Source organism: Panthera tigris, chromosome E1 (assembly GCF_018350195.1).
Source record: "Panthera tigris isolate Pti1 chromosome E1, P.tigris_Pti1_mat1.1, whole genome shotgun sequence".
Classification (NCBI taxonomy): Eukaryota; Metazoa; Chordata; class Mammalia; order Carnivora; family Felidae; genus Panthera; species Panthera tigris.
Window position 1 is genome coordinate 13,572,199 of NC_056673.1, and position 17,117 is coordinate 13,589,315.

A 17,117-nucleotide genomic window follows, 5' to 3' on the forward strand; every position below is an offset into this window, starting at 1 on the left:
AAAGAGTGAAAGTTTTACTTTTTCTATGCTTATTTGGATGCTTTTTATTTCTTTTTGCTGTCTTATTGACATGGCTAGGACTTCCAGAACTATGCTAAATAACAGTGGTGTGAGTGGACATCTTTTTCTTGTTCCTGACCACAGAGGAAAAGCTATACGTTTTTCCCCACTTAGGATGACATTAGTGTTTGTTTTTTCACATATGATCTTTATTATGTTGAGGTATGTTCCCTGTAAACCTACTTTGTTGGAGAGTGTTCATAAAGGACTGTTGTACTTCTCAAATGCTTTTTGTGCACCTATAAAGGATCATATAGTACTTATCCTCTCTTTTGTTAATGTGATGTATCACATTGCTTGATTTGGGAATATCGAACCACCCTTGAAACTCAGGAATAAGCAAAGGAAACAATCAACAAAACTCAAAGACAATCTATGGCATGGGAGAAGATATTTGCAAATGACGTATCTGATAAAATATATCTGATATCCAAAATATATAAAGCACTTATGGGAACTCAGCACTCAAAAAATGAATGATCCAATTAAAAAATGAGCAGAAGACATGAACAGACACTTTTCCAAAGAAGACATACAGGTGGCCAATAGATACATGAAAAGATGTGCAACATCAGCGATCATGAGAGAAACACAAATTAACACTATAATGAGATATCACCTCACACCTGTCAGAATGACAAAAATCAACAATACAAGAAGCAACAGATGTTAGTGAGGATGTGGAGAAAGGGGAATGTTCTTACACTGTTGGTGGGAATGCAAACTGGTGCAGCCACTCTGGAAAATAATATGGAGAGTCCTCAAAAAGTTAAAAATAGAACTACTTATAATGCAGAAATCACACTACTAGGTATTTGCCCAAAGGATACAAAACACTCATTCAAAGGGGCACACGAGCCCTGAAGTTTATTGCAGCATTATCAATAACAGTCAAATTATGGAGAGAGCCCAAGACTCCAACTGATGCATGGATCAAAAAGATTGATAAATATATCGGAATGTTACTCAGCCATCAAAAAGAAAGAGATCTTGCCATTTGCAACAAAGTGGGTGGAGCTAGAGTATGTTATGCGAAGTGAAATAAGTCAGAGAAAGACAAATACCATATGATTTCACTTGTATGTGGAATTTAAGAAACAAAGCAAACAAGCAAAAGGGAAAAAAGAGAGAGGTAAACCAAGAAACAAACTCTTAACTATAGAGAACAAACTGATGGTTACCAGAAAGGAGGTTGGTGGGGGTTTGGGTGAAATAGGTGATGGGGATTAAGGAGTGGACTTGTGGTTATGAGCACCAGGTATTGTAAGGAAGTGTTGAATCACTATATTGTGTGTACGCCTGAAGCTAATATTACACTGCGTGTTAACTAATTGGAATTTAAATTAAAACTTTTTTTTTCTTTTTTCAACGTTGTTTTTTTTTTTTTTTTAATTTATTTTTGGGACAGAGAGAGACAGAGCATGAACGGGGGAGGGGCAGAGAGAGAGGGAGACACAGAATCGGAAACAGGCTCCAGGCTCCGAGCCATCAGCCCAGAGCCTGACGCGGGGCTCGAACTCACGGACCGCGAGATCGTGACCTGGCTGAAGTCGGACGCTTAACCGACTGAGCCACCCAGGCGCCCCTAAATTAAAACTTTTTTGAAAAGAAAGAAACTTTCTGGACTTCACTGTCCTTGGGTGATAATGGGATTACCAACATTCCCACAGAACAATATGAGAGATGGAGTAAGGAGCTCTGTGTGAGGCCTTTCTGAGAAAATCAAAAGCATCACAGAGTTGCGAAGCATCATTATTGGGTTCATTAAGGCCTTGGGTTGTTTATCAGCATGTGGTTCCCCAAAGCCCCACTCCTTCCCGGGGTGACTAATTTTTGAGGTCTATAGGGGATGTGGCACAGCAGTGGATAGAGTCCCACAAAAAGAGATGATCTCACATCTTTCTCATTCACTTTCTTATATATGACCCCTTCCGGGCTCTCTGGGGCCAGGGCCCGCATGATACGGCACCCTCTTCATTCCCTCCATCAGAAACCTGTCTGGCTCTGTACCTGTAACAAGGTGAGTGTTCTCCAGGGTCCTATTCTGTTCCCTAATAATAGGTAAGACACTTGAGTTGTTACCATGCAAGTCAAACCTCCTATTTCAAAGAGGTTATAGTAAAGAGAGTCTTGCCCGGGGTAACAAGTCAAGTGAGGGAAAGGGTTGCCACCCTCCTGTGCCAAAGCACTTTGCCAACACCTGTCATTCTTGGGCAAAGCTTGCCTTCTGTTTTTAATTGGAGTGAGTATGAGGGCATTCATATAATCTAATCCCCCAGCTGGACCCGTTCCTTAGGAAGTAACCTTGGGCCAGACCCCTATCTCAGGTGGGCTGAGTGTCTTCATCATCAGGTGCATAAAGCTTTTAGTTGGAATATCGGAGTGGGGAGCAGGAAACACCCAGCAGGATAGCTTGGGGCTCACCCAAGAATGGTAATCTAGAAGGACCTCTTCAGTCGAGGTGACCATGATGATCCTGTTTAAGGTGGACTTCTGGGGTGCCTGGATGTCTCGGTTGGCTAAGCGTCCGACTTCGGCTCAGGTCATGATCTCACAGTTCATGAGTTCAAGCCCCGCGTCAGACTCCGTGCTGATAGCCCGGAGCCTGGAGCCTGCTTCAGATTCTGTCTCCCTCTCTCTCTCTGCCCCTCCCCCACTCGCACTCTGTCTCTCTCTCTCAAAAATAAATAAAAACATAAAATGAAAAGGATGGACTTCTTAGAGGCATAGACCAGTAGCCATCGTGTTACTGAGCACAAGTGGGGCTGCCTGTCACCTGAAAGGTAAGGAGACAAGTTTTGACTGGAAAGAAATTTGAGCTTTACTCAGGAGCCTGGCCACCTGAGGAGAAGACAGACTCTCGTCCAAAGACCAACTCCCAGGTTTCTGCCTGGCCCAGAGGTTTATATAGGGGTTTAGGGTAGTTAGTTAGCAAAAGGAGTGCAGTGGCCTATGAAGTTTCTCCATCATGTGTAGACTCTATGATACCAGCTACAAATATGATCTCAGTGCTTGGGGGTTGTGCCAGGGAATCCGGTTCCTGTTTTGTGATGTGCAGGAGTACTGTGTTCTTTCTGCAAAGGAGGGCCCAGGTCTATAGATACACAAAAGGAGGTTAGTAAAATCATTTATGTGACCTGAAAAAGAAAATTACTTTGCTAATAAAAGTGTTAGGCTATCAGAAAGCTAAGGAGGCTTCAAACAGACCTGCTGGCTTCTGTGGCCTGGGAAAGTTCTGGTCCTTCACTCCTCAAGGCCAGTGGGCAAATCTCTCAGAAAATAAATTAGTTTACTACAGATAAAGGGCCTTAGGTCAGCGAGTAAGGAATACATTATCTGGGAGCAAGTTAACACTCACGACCAGCTAGAGTACTGTTACGATCGTAAAATCTCGGTGGTGGTAAGTCTCACCTCTACAGAGTGAGGGTTACCTGGCATCCCCGTGGGGTGTAGTCTTCTGGCCTAGACTTATTTATTCATACGGTCTATCCCCTCCTAATTGCCAAATTCTTTGCAGCTGTTTTCAAGAAAAGACACCATGTCAGTGAAGGGATTATTGGGGTTCCCAATGCCCCATCTAGATAGAGGGAGTGGATGTTCTTACAACAGCAGTTCTGTGCCTTTTACTCAAACTTACACTTCCTTCAAATTCTATTAATTGTCCCCGGTCTCGCATAAATTCCATCTCATTCAAAAAGCCTTTCCCAACTACTACAACCCAATCTGATGCCTCCTTTCATTACAATTTTTTTGATCTTATGGTCAGGGCTGCCAACTTCATTCATTTATTTATTTCAGAAATGTCGAGCACCTCCTGTATGCAAAATGTGAGGATAGGCATAGAAACTGCAAAGCTGAGTGAAGCATAATATGCCCGGAAGCCACTTAAAGTAGGCAGAGGAGTAGAGAGGAGTCACTAGAGAGAAAATGCCATGCAAGAGAGTAACGGAAAGAATTGCCTTGAAGTACGCAGTTAGAATGTTGCATGAGTTTCCTGGAGAGGAGCTTGAGATGGGGAAGGATCAGGAAAACTTCTACAGAAGAGAAACATTTTAGTTGAGTCTTCAAGGATTTGAGCAGTTGGAGTTAGCGAGATGACATTGCAGATAAAATGAACAGTTTGAGCAAAGATAGGGAAGTATGAGACGGAAGAATATGAGATCTTATAACGCAAGTTCAAGTAGATTCAAGAGGGCATTTGGGAGGCAGTTTAATTATTCTCCGATGATGTAATATGTGTGGACAGCTGTTTTGCTCTTATTGACATCAAATCACACAGTGTCTACTGAATGAGCCTAGGTCTATAATTAGATCTGCAGGGTGACTCAAGAGGAGCCGTGGATTTCTGGGCTAACAAAAGACCTTAGGAGACACTGCATCAAATTTCTCACCCACATGGAATCTTCTAAGCAGCATCCCCTAAAACTGACCGCCACCAACATATAAGGACCTAATTTGGATTCTGGCATTGAGGTTTTCATCAACCGTCCTTGCATGTCTGTAGCTGCTGGTCTGCCTTAACTGCACATATGAAACAAACACGTGCATAGAAAAGAAGATGTCTGCAGGGAGTCAGTTTCTGGCCAAGGGAGCATGAAATGGAAAAAGAGAGCAAGACGCCATTGGGGTGGTTTCCACGGACTGTTCAGAGACAAGGATGCTGCAAGATATTCTAAACTCCTGTAATTTTCCTAAATTTGTCATTGTTTTTATGCACTATCCATAATTATCAGAAAAACTCTTAACATGAGAAGGGACCAAGTTCTTATTTTTGAGAGAACAGGAATAAAGGGTGATGATTATGATGGTGGAGGGGAGGTTGTGATTGGGGGGCACTGTAGCCTGCCATCAGCCAGAGGAAGACCATGAGATACAGCACTGAAGAGGCATGGAAAGCAGGCTGGTTTCCTTTGAGCAACATGGGATATCTTTGGGTAAATGGAAAGCAGAGGGCTGGGAGGCAGACTGTTGGTGTCTGAGAAGTGTCCTCACGCACCCGTACTCAGAAGAGACCTGAGGTTCTGCTACATTTGGTGACAAATTTAGAAAACCTGAACCAGGCAGACATATCAGAGAAAAGGCTCTCACAGGATAGGTGAGGGAGGAAAGATCCAGAATGAACTCTGTGGTTGGTAGAAAGCAGAACGAAGTGAGGCAGGTGCCGACTGTCACCATGACCACAGAGTCTGCTTGTTGCCAAGCTCCCTACCACAGGTGTGTGAGCTTAAAAGCATGAGGTCTGAAAGGCACAGCCACCTGGTCTAGAGAATAAGTTTCTCAGTAGAGTATGCCCAGAGCAGTCCTAAAGAGAATTGCAGAGGACATAGAATCTTTCAACCCTCAGTAAGTGTCAGGAAATGCCCCTCGGGGCTTGGTTGGAAGCAGCCAATTTGGGCTGGTCAAATCAGTGGACAAACTTCTTCTCATACAAATTCTTTCTCTGATAGCCTCAGAGTAATTTGGGGTAGCAAGTATACAATGGGCTGGCCCAGCAATATGTACATTAAAAAAAATTTTTTTTAATGTTTTATGTATTTTTGAGAGAGCACAAGTGAGGGAAAGGCAGAGAGTGAGGGGGACAGAGGATCTGAAGCAGGCTCTGAGTTGACAGCAGTGAGCCTGATATGGGGCTTGAACTCATGAACTATGAGATTATGACCTGATCCGAAGTCGGATGCTCAACTTTTGCCACCCAGGTGCACGAGCAGTAGGTACATTTTTAAAACATAGAAAACCAGACACTTTGAAGTATAGTCAGTATTCACTCTAATCCCAACAACTCCAGCCCCACAATGCTCCAACCATAGTTTCCTCTTTAGTAAAATGAGGGAGTAGATATTCTCCAAGGTGCTAATCAACTTGGTCCTTCTTTGATTCAATGACACTATATACAGGGTATACTGAATACAGCTATGTGCACTGATGAGGCCACGGTGTGGATAAGGGTTATAATCAAAATATTTAACAAGTACCAGGCTGGTAATCTCTACCAATGGATTCCAGCTAAATATTACCCTGGATGTGGGCCTCCCACCATGACTCAGGATCTACATTATTTTGATGGAAAACTGATCTTGTATCTTGGATTTTAAAGCATTTCTCAATATTTAGGAACCTACTTTCATAATTCCTATGTCATGATAAATACAGTTGTAGAAATCACAGTTTTCAATTATTATTATCTACGATGCTTTTAATTACCCTTTTTAAAATCCCTAAATGTTTCCAGGGACCAATGTTAGCAAGTTACTATATTTTAAAAGATCCATCAAAAAGAAAAAAGTCAAAGGTATTAGTTTAAGAATTAGAAAATAAAGATAGTCTTAAAACATTCATCTTCTGCTAAAGCACGCACACAAAGAATAAAATAGGCCATAAGCTTCCATTGATGGATACCACATAAATTAATTTAGGTCATTTCCAGAAGGTTCAGGGAGTTGCTACTTGGCAGATTAAAGGTTTCGAACGATTTATTGATCTTGATTTGACTCGCTGATCCATGAAGTAACAAAATAACAATTACACCATTGTACTTCCTTTATGAGTACAACCTACTTGTAATGGAATAGAGGACTTGCTTGCCAAAATTAATTTAATGGGTTAAATTAATTAATTAATTAATTAACGGGTAAGCAAGTCTTCTATTCCATTACAAGTAGGTTGAACTTGCAAAGGAGATACAATGGTGTAATTGTTATTTTATTACTTCATGGAGCAGTGAGGCAAATCAAGATGGGTGTACCATTCTAAACCTTTATTTAATCTGCCAGGTTGCAGCTCCCTGAACCTTCTGGAAACATGACAGAGAGAAGGAGTCTTTGAGCTACTATTGCCTTTGAGCTACTATATCTGCAATCTGGAGAAAGCAGGTCATTAAAAAATATATTTATTGTTATAAAAGTTATCGGATTTGTTGTAGATCATTTGAAAGCAAAAGAAAAGTGGAAAGAGTAATTAAAATTCTCCCATATTCCTAACAGTCAGTGGAACTGAGCAATGCTTATTTTGGGCCATTTTTTAGGTGCCTACATATATGACTCAGGTGTAAATTTATATATTTATATATTTACAATACATATTATATTATATATTATATATATATTATTATATATATAATATATAATATAATATATTATATATAATATAATTATATTAATATATTGGTATATAGAACAATATATTATATTATATTATATTATTATAATATATATAACAATATATTATATTGTCTTGTATTATATTATATTATATTATATTATATTATATTATAATTTATATTATAAGATTTCACCTTACGATTGGGACTTTGGGTTTTATAGCTAATTATTGTAGGCATATAAGGAATACAGTGACTTGTGCTTAATTATTTTTTATCTAATTTGCTAATATCTTAATAATTCTAAGAGTTTATCAGTTTTTTATCTTCTCTTGAGTTTTCTATTTAGACAATTTTATTATTTTCAAATTATTCTTTTCTTTCTTGTTTCCATTATTTAAGCATTTTGTTTCTCTTTGCCTAAAAATGTTTAGAGTAATGAGAAATACCTGAAGTAACAAATTTTTTTTAATGTTTTATTTTATTTTTTGAGAGACAGAGTGTGAACAGGGGAGGGGCAGAGAGAGAGAGACACACACACAGAATCCAAAGCAGGCTCCCGGTTCTGAGCTGTCAGCACACAGCCTGATGTGGGACTTGAACCCATGGATATGAGATCATGACCTGAGCCAAAGTCAGACACTCAACCAACTGAGCCACTCAGTCTCCACCACTCCCTTCCCTACCCCCCCCCCCCACCGTGTCTGATTTTAATAGAAATGTCACTACTACTTCACCATTATGAACGATACTGATTTGTAGTGGATATGGCCTATCTCATAAAATGGTGTTCTTCCACTTAAAGTAACTACAAGCAGTTTTTTTCTTTTTTCTTTAAGTATGTATGTAGACATTTATGAATTGTCCTTTGGAAAATTTTCCTCCTTTTAAGCCCACAAGTTTGCTAAGTATATTAATAGATTTACTAATATGAAATCATCCTCTCCTATAAAATATATTAGGTAATGGTGGCTTTCATTTCTTGTACTTAGGATTTCTGCACACAAGTTTTCAAATGGGAATAGTGTAGGATAATTCCATTTTCTTGCTATTATCGTTACATTTGAGTATCAGACTTTGCTAACTTTAAAAAACGAATTGGAAGGCTTTCATCTTTTATAAGCTAAGAAAATTTATATTACATGAAAATTATATTTACATTGATAGTTTAAAATAATTTGTATGTAAGGTATAGGAGCCTAGCGCCTACACATGGAAGCACATTACTGCCTATTTTTTTTCCTTTTTTTTTTTTTTCAATTGTAGCCGGTTTATTTGGTTTGGGGACTGTTCTTGAATTGATTGTTGAAATTTAGGAGCAAATAGTATACCAAGGTTATTTTATTTATTTTTGGCCTCTGGTTATGCTGCCTTTACAATTCCTAATTTTGTGTATCTTGACAATTTTCTTGCTGATTTGATATATATTTATTCCTTTGTAAGGACTTTTGATCACTTTATAAGGACTTATGATCAATTCTTCTGCTGTTTCTATTTTTAATAGCTATTCACTTTCACTTTTAGCATGATATTTCTCCAAATCTCCTTATACAGGTTGTTGGTAGAAGGACCTCATTCCCTGATTCTAGGGAACACTGGAAGAAAGGATTTATAGATCTCTTATAAGGAGGGGGGATACCAAGGTAGTTGTGTAACTCACCTGGAACTTGGGTGAGGACATTGAGGTGAAGACTGAGCGTTAATGAGAGATGTGTGGCCTGAGGAGTGGGAAAATACCCACTAGAGACCCGTGGGAATTTACCCTGGGGCTTGGCATTTGAGAGTGAGTCCGTGTATTTTTCTTGAATAACTAAATTAGGAAGATTGATCCCTTTCAGGGACACATGGACCCAGAATCCAGGACCAATGGAACAGCTGTTACTGAGTTCATCCTGCTGGGCTTAGTGGAGACACCAGGGCTACGGCCAGTTGTCTTTGTAGTCTTCCTCTTAGCCTATCTGCTCACTGTTGGGGGCAACCTCAGCATCCTGGCCGCCATCTTGGTAGAGAACAAACTCCACACCCCCATGTACTTCTTCCTGGGGAACCTATCGGTGCTGGACGTTGGGTGTATCACCGTCACTGTTCCTTCAATGTTGGCTCGTCTCCTGTCCCACAAGCATACCGTTCCCTATGGAGCCTGCCTCACACAGCTTTTCTTCTTTCATCAGTTGGCTGGTGTGGACTGCTTCCTGTTGACAGCCATGGCCTATGACCGATTCCTGGCCATCTGCCAGCCCCTCACCTACAGCACCCGAATGAGCCAGACAGTCCAGAGGATATTGGTGGCTGTGTCCTGGGCTTTAGCCTTCACTAATGCACTGACCCACACAGTAGCCATATCCACCCTGAACTTCTGTGGTCCCAATGTGATCAATCACTTCTACTGTGACCTCCCACAGCTCTTCCAGCTCTCCTGCTCCAGCACCCAACTCAATGAGTTGCTGCTCTTTGGTCTGGGTATCCTCATGGCGGGTGCACCTGTGATTCTCATTGTCACCTCCTACATCCATGTGGCAGCTGCAGTCCTACGAATCCGTTCTGCTGAGGGCAGGAAGAAAGCCTTCTCCACATGTGGTTCTCACCTCACTGTGGTTGGCATATTCTATGGGACAGGTGTCTTCAGCTACATGAGGCTGGGCTCAGTGGAAGCTTCAGACAAAGACAAAGGGATTGGCATCCTCAACACTGTCATCAGCCCCATGCTGAACCCACTCATCTACAGCCTTCGGAACCCTGATGTACAGGGGGCTCTGTGGCAGGTGCTCACGGGGAAGCGAGCCCTTGCATAAAAGTGTATCAGGAGGGTAGAACCACAGGAAGTGTTTCCTGTCTCTCCTAGATCCTTGAGCAAGATGACTTTTGTTATGAAGTGAGACTCCTTGCTCCCCAAGGAGGCTCTCCCTGATAATGTGTGTGTGGGTTCTGTAAACCAGAATCCTTGACTAGTTGCCTTTTGGGCCTAGCTACTCTTCCCACTCCAGATGGAGGTGGAACCCAGGAAGCTCTGTATCCTGAGAGACTCATGGTCCTACAGGCAGGACCTTTTGTTTATTTTTTGCTGAGTTCCCCAAAAATAGACCAGCAAAGATTCTTTCCAAACTAGAATATGGAAAGTCACAGCTTGGTACCAAATATTAGTACACCCTCTTGTCTGGATTCCCCTGAAATAGCTCCCCCAACGTGCTTTGACACAAGGATCCCACACAAGGTTCTGGACCCAGTACAGTATAACTTGAGACACTGAGTGCCCTGTCTGCATTGCAAGATTCTGAGGTATTTAGCAGTGGAGGAGTTATACTTCCTTTGGGACTTCTTTTTTTTTTTTTTTCTGAAATGGAAATATCACTCATTGATTTTAAATTTCCCATTAGAAATTATGTTTATAAAAATGAAAACAAAACACAATTTTACCAATGAAAAGTGAAAATCAAATCTTCACCCTCTCTGTCCAGACCCTTCATAATTCAATTTTCAAGAAGAAACCACTGTTAAGAATTTGGTGCTTCCCTTCTAATTTTTTATACATATAAAAACATGTTTATATATATGTCATATCTATAGGGGCATGTTGTACCATGTCTTTTTGTTAAACGTTACTTGGTAGACTTTATTATCTGGCAAAATATCTAGAAACTTACCTCCTCTATTTTAATAATTGCCTAGTGCTAATTTATTAATTAACCATAATTTGCTTAACAATATTCCTTTTGATGGAGTTTAACTATTTCTAGATTTACTCCAATATGATCAATAATATTCTTCAAAGATGTGTTTTTATTATCTTGCAAGCATTTTCATAAGTTCTAATTAATATGATTTCTGCGTTGAAAAATATAAAAACTTAGATTTTTAAATACATATTTCCCTCTTATCCCACAAAAATTTCACTCTTTTACTGTTACAATAATGGGTGAAACTGCTTGCCTCCTACAGCTTTAACAGTAACTATTATAAATAAATTCTTCTTTTTTAATATTTATTTATTTTGAGTGACAGTAAGAGAGAAAAAGAGGGGGGAGGGGCAGAGAGAGAGGAAGAGAGAGAATCCCAAGCAGGCTCCATGCTGTCAGCACAGAGCCCAACACGGGGTTCCATCTCACGAACCATGAGATCATGACCTAAGCTGAAATGAAGAGTTGGATGCTTTACAAACTGAACCACTCAGGCGCCCCAATAGAAACAAATTCTTCTAATTTTTGACATTATAACGGTTGTAAAATATTAATTGTTATTTTAATACGTGTTTCTTTGACATCACGTAAGGTTGAATACATTTTCAAATGTTTATTATCCATGATATGGACTGAATTGTATCCCACCAAAATTCATGTGCTAAAGCCCTTAATCCCCAATGTGACTGTATATGGGATAGGGTCTTTATGAAATAATTAAGGCTAAATGAGATTAATTAGGAAGTATTAATGAGGTATTTCAGGAAGTAGTTAAGGTTACATTAGGTTGGAGCCCTAACCTGCTGGCCTGTGGTCTAGAAGAGAGGAAGTGCCATTCCATGTGAAGACAAAGTGAGAAGACGGCCATCTGCTAGCCAGAGAGAGCTCCACCAGAACCTGGCTGTGCTGGCACCTGATCTTGGACTTCTAGCCTCCAGAACTGTCAGAAAATAAATTTTGTTTTTTAAACCCCCCAATCTATGGTATTTTGTTATGGAGGCCTGGGCTAATATAATTATTAGTATTTCTTCACTGGGAATTAATTTTTTCCAAAGTTTATTGAGAAATAATTGACAAATATAATTGTATATATTAAAGTGTACAACATGATGATATATAGAGATAAATAGATATAGATACATATAGATATAGGTATATAGATAGATATATGCACACATTATGAAATGATTACCAAGAACAAGATAATTAACACATCCTTTATTTCACATAGCTAATTCTCCCGTGTGTGTGTGTGTGTGTGTGTGTGGTGAGAATGTTTAATGTCTATTCAGCCAGTTTCAAGTATACAGCTGCGTATTATCAACTATATTCACCATGCTGCATATTAGATTCTCAGAACTTATTCATCCTATAACTGAAGACTTGTACCCTTTGCCCTACATCTCCCCATTTTGTCCTCTCCCCCAGTCCCTGGCAACCACAACCACCATTCTAGTGTCTGTTTCTATGAAGTTGGCTTTTTTTTTTTTTTTTTTAAGATTCCACATACACATGATACCACACCAAATTTGTCTTTCTCTGCCTGGCTTTTTTCACTTAGCATAATGCCATCAAACCCCATCCTCACTGTCACTACAGGAGTTCTATTGTGTGTGTGTGTGTGTGTGTGTGTGTGTATCAGTATCTATCTATATATCACATTTTCTTTATCTAAACATCTATCAAAGGACTTTAGGCTATTTCTATATCTTGACTATTGTGAATAACACTGCAATTAACATGGAAGTACAGATATCTCTTTGAGATAGTTGATTTCATTTACTTCGGATCTATAACCAGAAGTGGGATTGCAAGATCGTAGGGTAGTTCTATATTTAATTTTTTGAGGAACTTCCATACTGTTTTCCATAGTGGCTGCACCAGGTTGCATTCCCACAAATAGTGCACAAGGTTTGTTTGTTTGTTTTTCCTCCATATCCTCACCAACACTTACTGTCTTTGGTCTTTAATAATTGCCATACTGACAGGTGTGAAGTGATATCTCATGATAGTTTTGATGTGCTGATTATTAGTGATGTTGAACACCTTTTCAAGTACCTGTTGGTCACTTGGATGTCTCTTTGGAAAAATGTCTATTCAGGTCCTTTGCCCATTTTTAAAATGGATATTTTTATTGTGCTGAATGAGTTCTTTATGTATTTTGGATACATAAAGACCCTCTATCAGATGCATGACTTGTAAATATTTTCTCCCATGTCATAGGTTGCTTTTTCAGTTTATTGATGGCTTCCTTTGTTTGGTAGATGCTTTTTAATTTGATTGTAGCTCCCTCAGCTGAGGTCAACCTTGGCAAAGACCACAGGGGTCTTTGGTGGCCCAAACAGTGATGGCTAGGACTATTGGGGTCCTTGGTGGTGAAAGCTGCTGGCATTCTCCTGTTCTCCTATTTTGCCCATGGGGGTAAGCTCTACCTGAGGGGACCCCTCTCGGCCCCAGGTCTAGTGGGCTGGCACCCACAGTGGCCACAGAGTCAGGGTCCTGGGGTTCAGGTGCACTTGCTATGGTGGTGGTGCCGGTGTCTGACATGTGAACATGTGCAGGTATCCCATGGAACTGGGGTCTGGGTTTCTGGGGCTTACCATAGTGACTCAGGCTCTAAGTGGGAGGGGAAATGTTGCAGTGGCTGGCCCAGGGATGACACGAGGTAATGGTGGCTTGGGCCTAGGTGGCAGGGTGCAGCAGCAGTTGGGGCGAAAGCTCCAACTCCAGACCCCAGAGTGTAGAGCAGCAACAGCACAGCCCTGGTGATGGTGGATCAAAGCCCTGAGTCAAGACACCGGAAGTAGGGCAGAGAGCTGCAGCAAGGCAACCTGGTGACGGTGAGTCTCTGCTGAGACTAGGACCTAGGGGTTGGGAGACAAACCAGAGCCCCTGTGATGGAATGTCAGAGCCCTGGCTTAGGGCTTAGGTTGCAGAGCACAGGGCAATGGCAGGACCCCCTGGTGATGGCAGGTCAAACTTTCTGCTTAGGAGCCAGAATGTGGTCACACAGCAGTGCAGCTTGGCTTGGTGATCGTGGGTCAAAGCTGTGACTTGGGACCTCGTGTGTGGGGTACTGAGCAGTGGCAGCTCCTATTTTGTAAATGGCAAGGCACTGTGGTCTTCAGAGAACTGGACACAACTGTGATGGAGCTCCTGGAGATGAGCATGCGACCTCCTATCCTGCCTGCCACCTGGCTAATCTCACAGCTTCCTGAAAATTGTTTCTTTATGTCCTTTGCTTCTTTTTCTACTGAATTGTCAATTTTTTAATTGATCTGTGGGAACTCTTTACGTATTTGCGTATCTTTGGCCATATATTTTACGGATAATTCTACACAGTATTCCAATTTACCATTTTTCTTTCATTTTTGTTTCTGATGTCTTCCAACAATTGGAAGTTCAATAGTTTTGTGTTTTCAAATATATTTTTTATAAATAAACTCATAGGCAATATCCTTTAAGTATTACTCCTTTCCCATGATCTCTGAACAACTTCTAGAGCTCCAGTTCAATATAGTTTTCATTTATCTTTAGAAAAATGTTACTGAATGATGAAAAGCCTTAACATTCGTATGTTCAATCATTAAGACAACAACGCAAGCCTAACTCTGGAAGGTCAGCTCCTCATAAGACTACTGAGTTAAGGTCATAATTCTTTGCAATGAGAATAAGTAGCAGATATAATTGGAGAGCAAGAGGGCTGTACTGGAGGCAGCAGCTGAAGTCGATCCCAGTTCTGTGCACCAGGCTATTGGGTGGTGCAGAGGCCACTATCACTGAGAGTAGGATGCCTTAGGCTCATCCTGGGGCATGATTCATGGTGAATTAGGAGCTATATTGGTCACAAACAACAGGATAAACAAGTATATCATTTGGAGGAAAGGGGTTAATTGGACAGGGGTGGAGGAGTCAATCACATAGCATAATTGTTGAGATCATGTGCTTTGGAATTAGACAAATTCAAGTTTGAGCCCCAACCCCTCAAAGCCCTGAGTGTGTGGCCTTCGGCAAATTACTGAGTCACCCTGAACCTCAATTATTTGTCTCTAAAATGGGAATAGTAACGATTTCTACCCCATGAAATCGTTGTAAGGGTTGATTGCGATTTAGTGCATATAAATGTTATGGTGTGGGGTCATGTACATATTATCGATTATTATTATGTTAATAGCAACACTGGTAGTCTCCTACTAGGAACTCTATACGTGTTATTTCATTTAGTCTTCCCAACAACCTTTTGAGAGGATATTACTCTCATTCTTCAAAAACGGAAACTGGAGTCCACAGGGTCTCAGTAGTTGCTAATAGCTGGAAGAGCAGGTCTATCTGTCTACAAAGTGCGGCAGGATTCCCAGAGAGAGTATGCTATCCCATGGACTTGGGTGAGTCATTGAGGAGGAAGACACAAGAGTCCAAGGGTTACACTATACAACCTCTCCAATTTCCTCTCTCATCATCTCTATCACTAAATTCTCATCTTCTAAAGGCCGAACCCAGGTAATGATGGTGGGAGCACCCTTCCCAGGGGTCCCCTGGTCCCTTCCAGCACAGCACAGCACACTGCTTCAACTACCTCTCTCAGGATCATTTTGGGACTCCCATGACACAGTGTCTGTGGCCCTCGCTAACAAGGCCCCAGGGGCCTTTGCAGGGGCGAGGGGGGGGGGATGTACTTTGTTCCTGAGGACTCATTAAGAATTTGAAGTGGGAAAGGGCACCTCCAGTTTTTGCCTTCTCTCTTGGGCTTCCTCCTCATCTCAGGTTAGGAGTCAGCTTGTATCTGCCCCCAAGTCCTGTTTGGACCAGAAAAGTGGAAGAGGGAAACCCTTGGGCTGGGGACCCAGATTCGGTGCTGGCTCCGTGTCTAGTTCCCTGGATGACCTTGAGAAAGCAAAGACTTCCCCTATGTCCCCTTCGGTTAAATGGAGTTCTTAGGATAACCATCCCATCTGCCCCATAGATCAATATGGGGGATGGAGATGTCTGGAGAGATTCTAAATCACCACAGATGCATGAGGCACCACTGTTTTACCGCTGTCCTATTTATTAAGACTTGTATTTACTTAGTTCGCCCCACCTGCTCCTCCCCACTCTTGGGCAATTTTAAGGACACAAGAGGATTACCCTGTGGTGGAGAAGTCCCATGACAGAGATGGCCTCTACCTCTTTTAATCTCATTTCCATATATATTCCCCCAGAGTTGCTGACTGAGTTTGTGCAGATTCTCACTCCCTTTACATCCCTTCCCTTGCAACCTCGCTGGTCTCTGTGCGGTAACAGGTGAGTTTTCCCATGATCCTCCCTCCACTCTTGTGTAAAATGGAAGGAAATTTATTTGTTACTCAGTAAGTCAAACCTCCTGGTTTTACAGGCACAGCAACCAAAGTCTCAAAAGCACAACTAAGAGAGACATGCTCAGGATGACAATCAGGTGAGTGAAAGAGCCGGGACTATGAACCAGAGATTGAGGTTCCTCTTCTAGGCATCTTTACCAATTCCCTCTTTCCTAGATGAAGCTTTTTGTTTTTTCCTGACTGTTAAGGATGAGTGGGATGAGATTCAGTGTTCAACTTCCCTGCCCGGAACCAATCCTTGCTGGACAGCCTCACCTAGATTACTGAGACCACCACTAGTACATGGAGGCCCTACTGGGACCTCAGAGCAGGGAGTTCTCACAGCATGACGGAAGTCTAGGACTCATATGAAACCCCAAGAATGGCGATCCGGAAGGGCTTCCTCATCGGTTGTCACTCTTGTGATTTCATTAGCCACAGACACCCCAGATCAATAATCTGGTGAACAACCCAGAATTTAGGAAATCTTGTGTAAGTTTCATCCCTCATCGATTGAGGGCTAGACAGAAGCTACTAGGGGAACATATTATTCTGGCTCATGACTTACTTGTTTTTGAGGAATATTTCTTCCGATTGTGGAAACTTTGTGGGAAGTTTATATAAAAAGCTGTATGCCAGTATGTCGATTGCTACGTGCACTGCATGCCCCGTCTCGATGAGTGGAGGAGTCATCCCTACAACAGTCCCTTGTGCCTTTCACTTGACTCTACCTCAACCAAATCAAACCAATCCTTCAAAGTCTAGGAAAATTCCCACTTTTCCAGAAACCCTTTCATCACTACTATAGCCCACAAAGATGCCCTCTTTGTCAGAAAGCCTATTTGTCAATGGATGCAGTTATTCATTCATTTATAAAATGGTGCATACCTAAAATAAGTTTATGCATATAGTTCCTAAATTCAGATATGAATCTCATGCTTAAGTTGGACT

At 41.3% G+C, this 17,117-nt stretch overlaps 1 protein-coding gene across 1 annotated transcript; it reads left to right on the forward strand.

Moving 5' to 3' along the window:
- Positions 1-9,000: 9,000 nt before the first annotated feature.
- LOC102957355 (olfactory receptor 3A1-like) lies at positions 9,001-9,948 on the forward strand. Its single transcript, XM_007076145.2, has one exon. It carries the CDS (start codon positions 9,001-9,003, stop codon positions 9,946-9,948), a length of 948 nt encoding a protein of 315 aa, XP_007076207.2.
- Positions 9,949-17,117: the final 7,169 nt, after the last annotated feature.

Excerpts from the sequence above, each read along its gene's own strand:
- LOC102957355 (XM_007076145.2), top strand. The coding sequence starts at position 9,001 with ATGGACCCAGAATCCAGGACCAATGGAACAGCTGTTACTGAGTTCATC.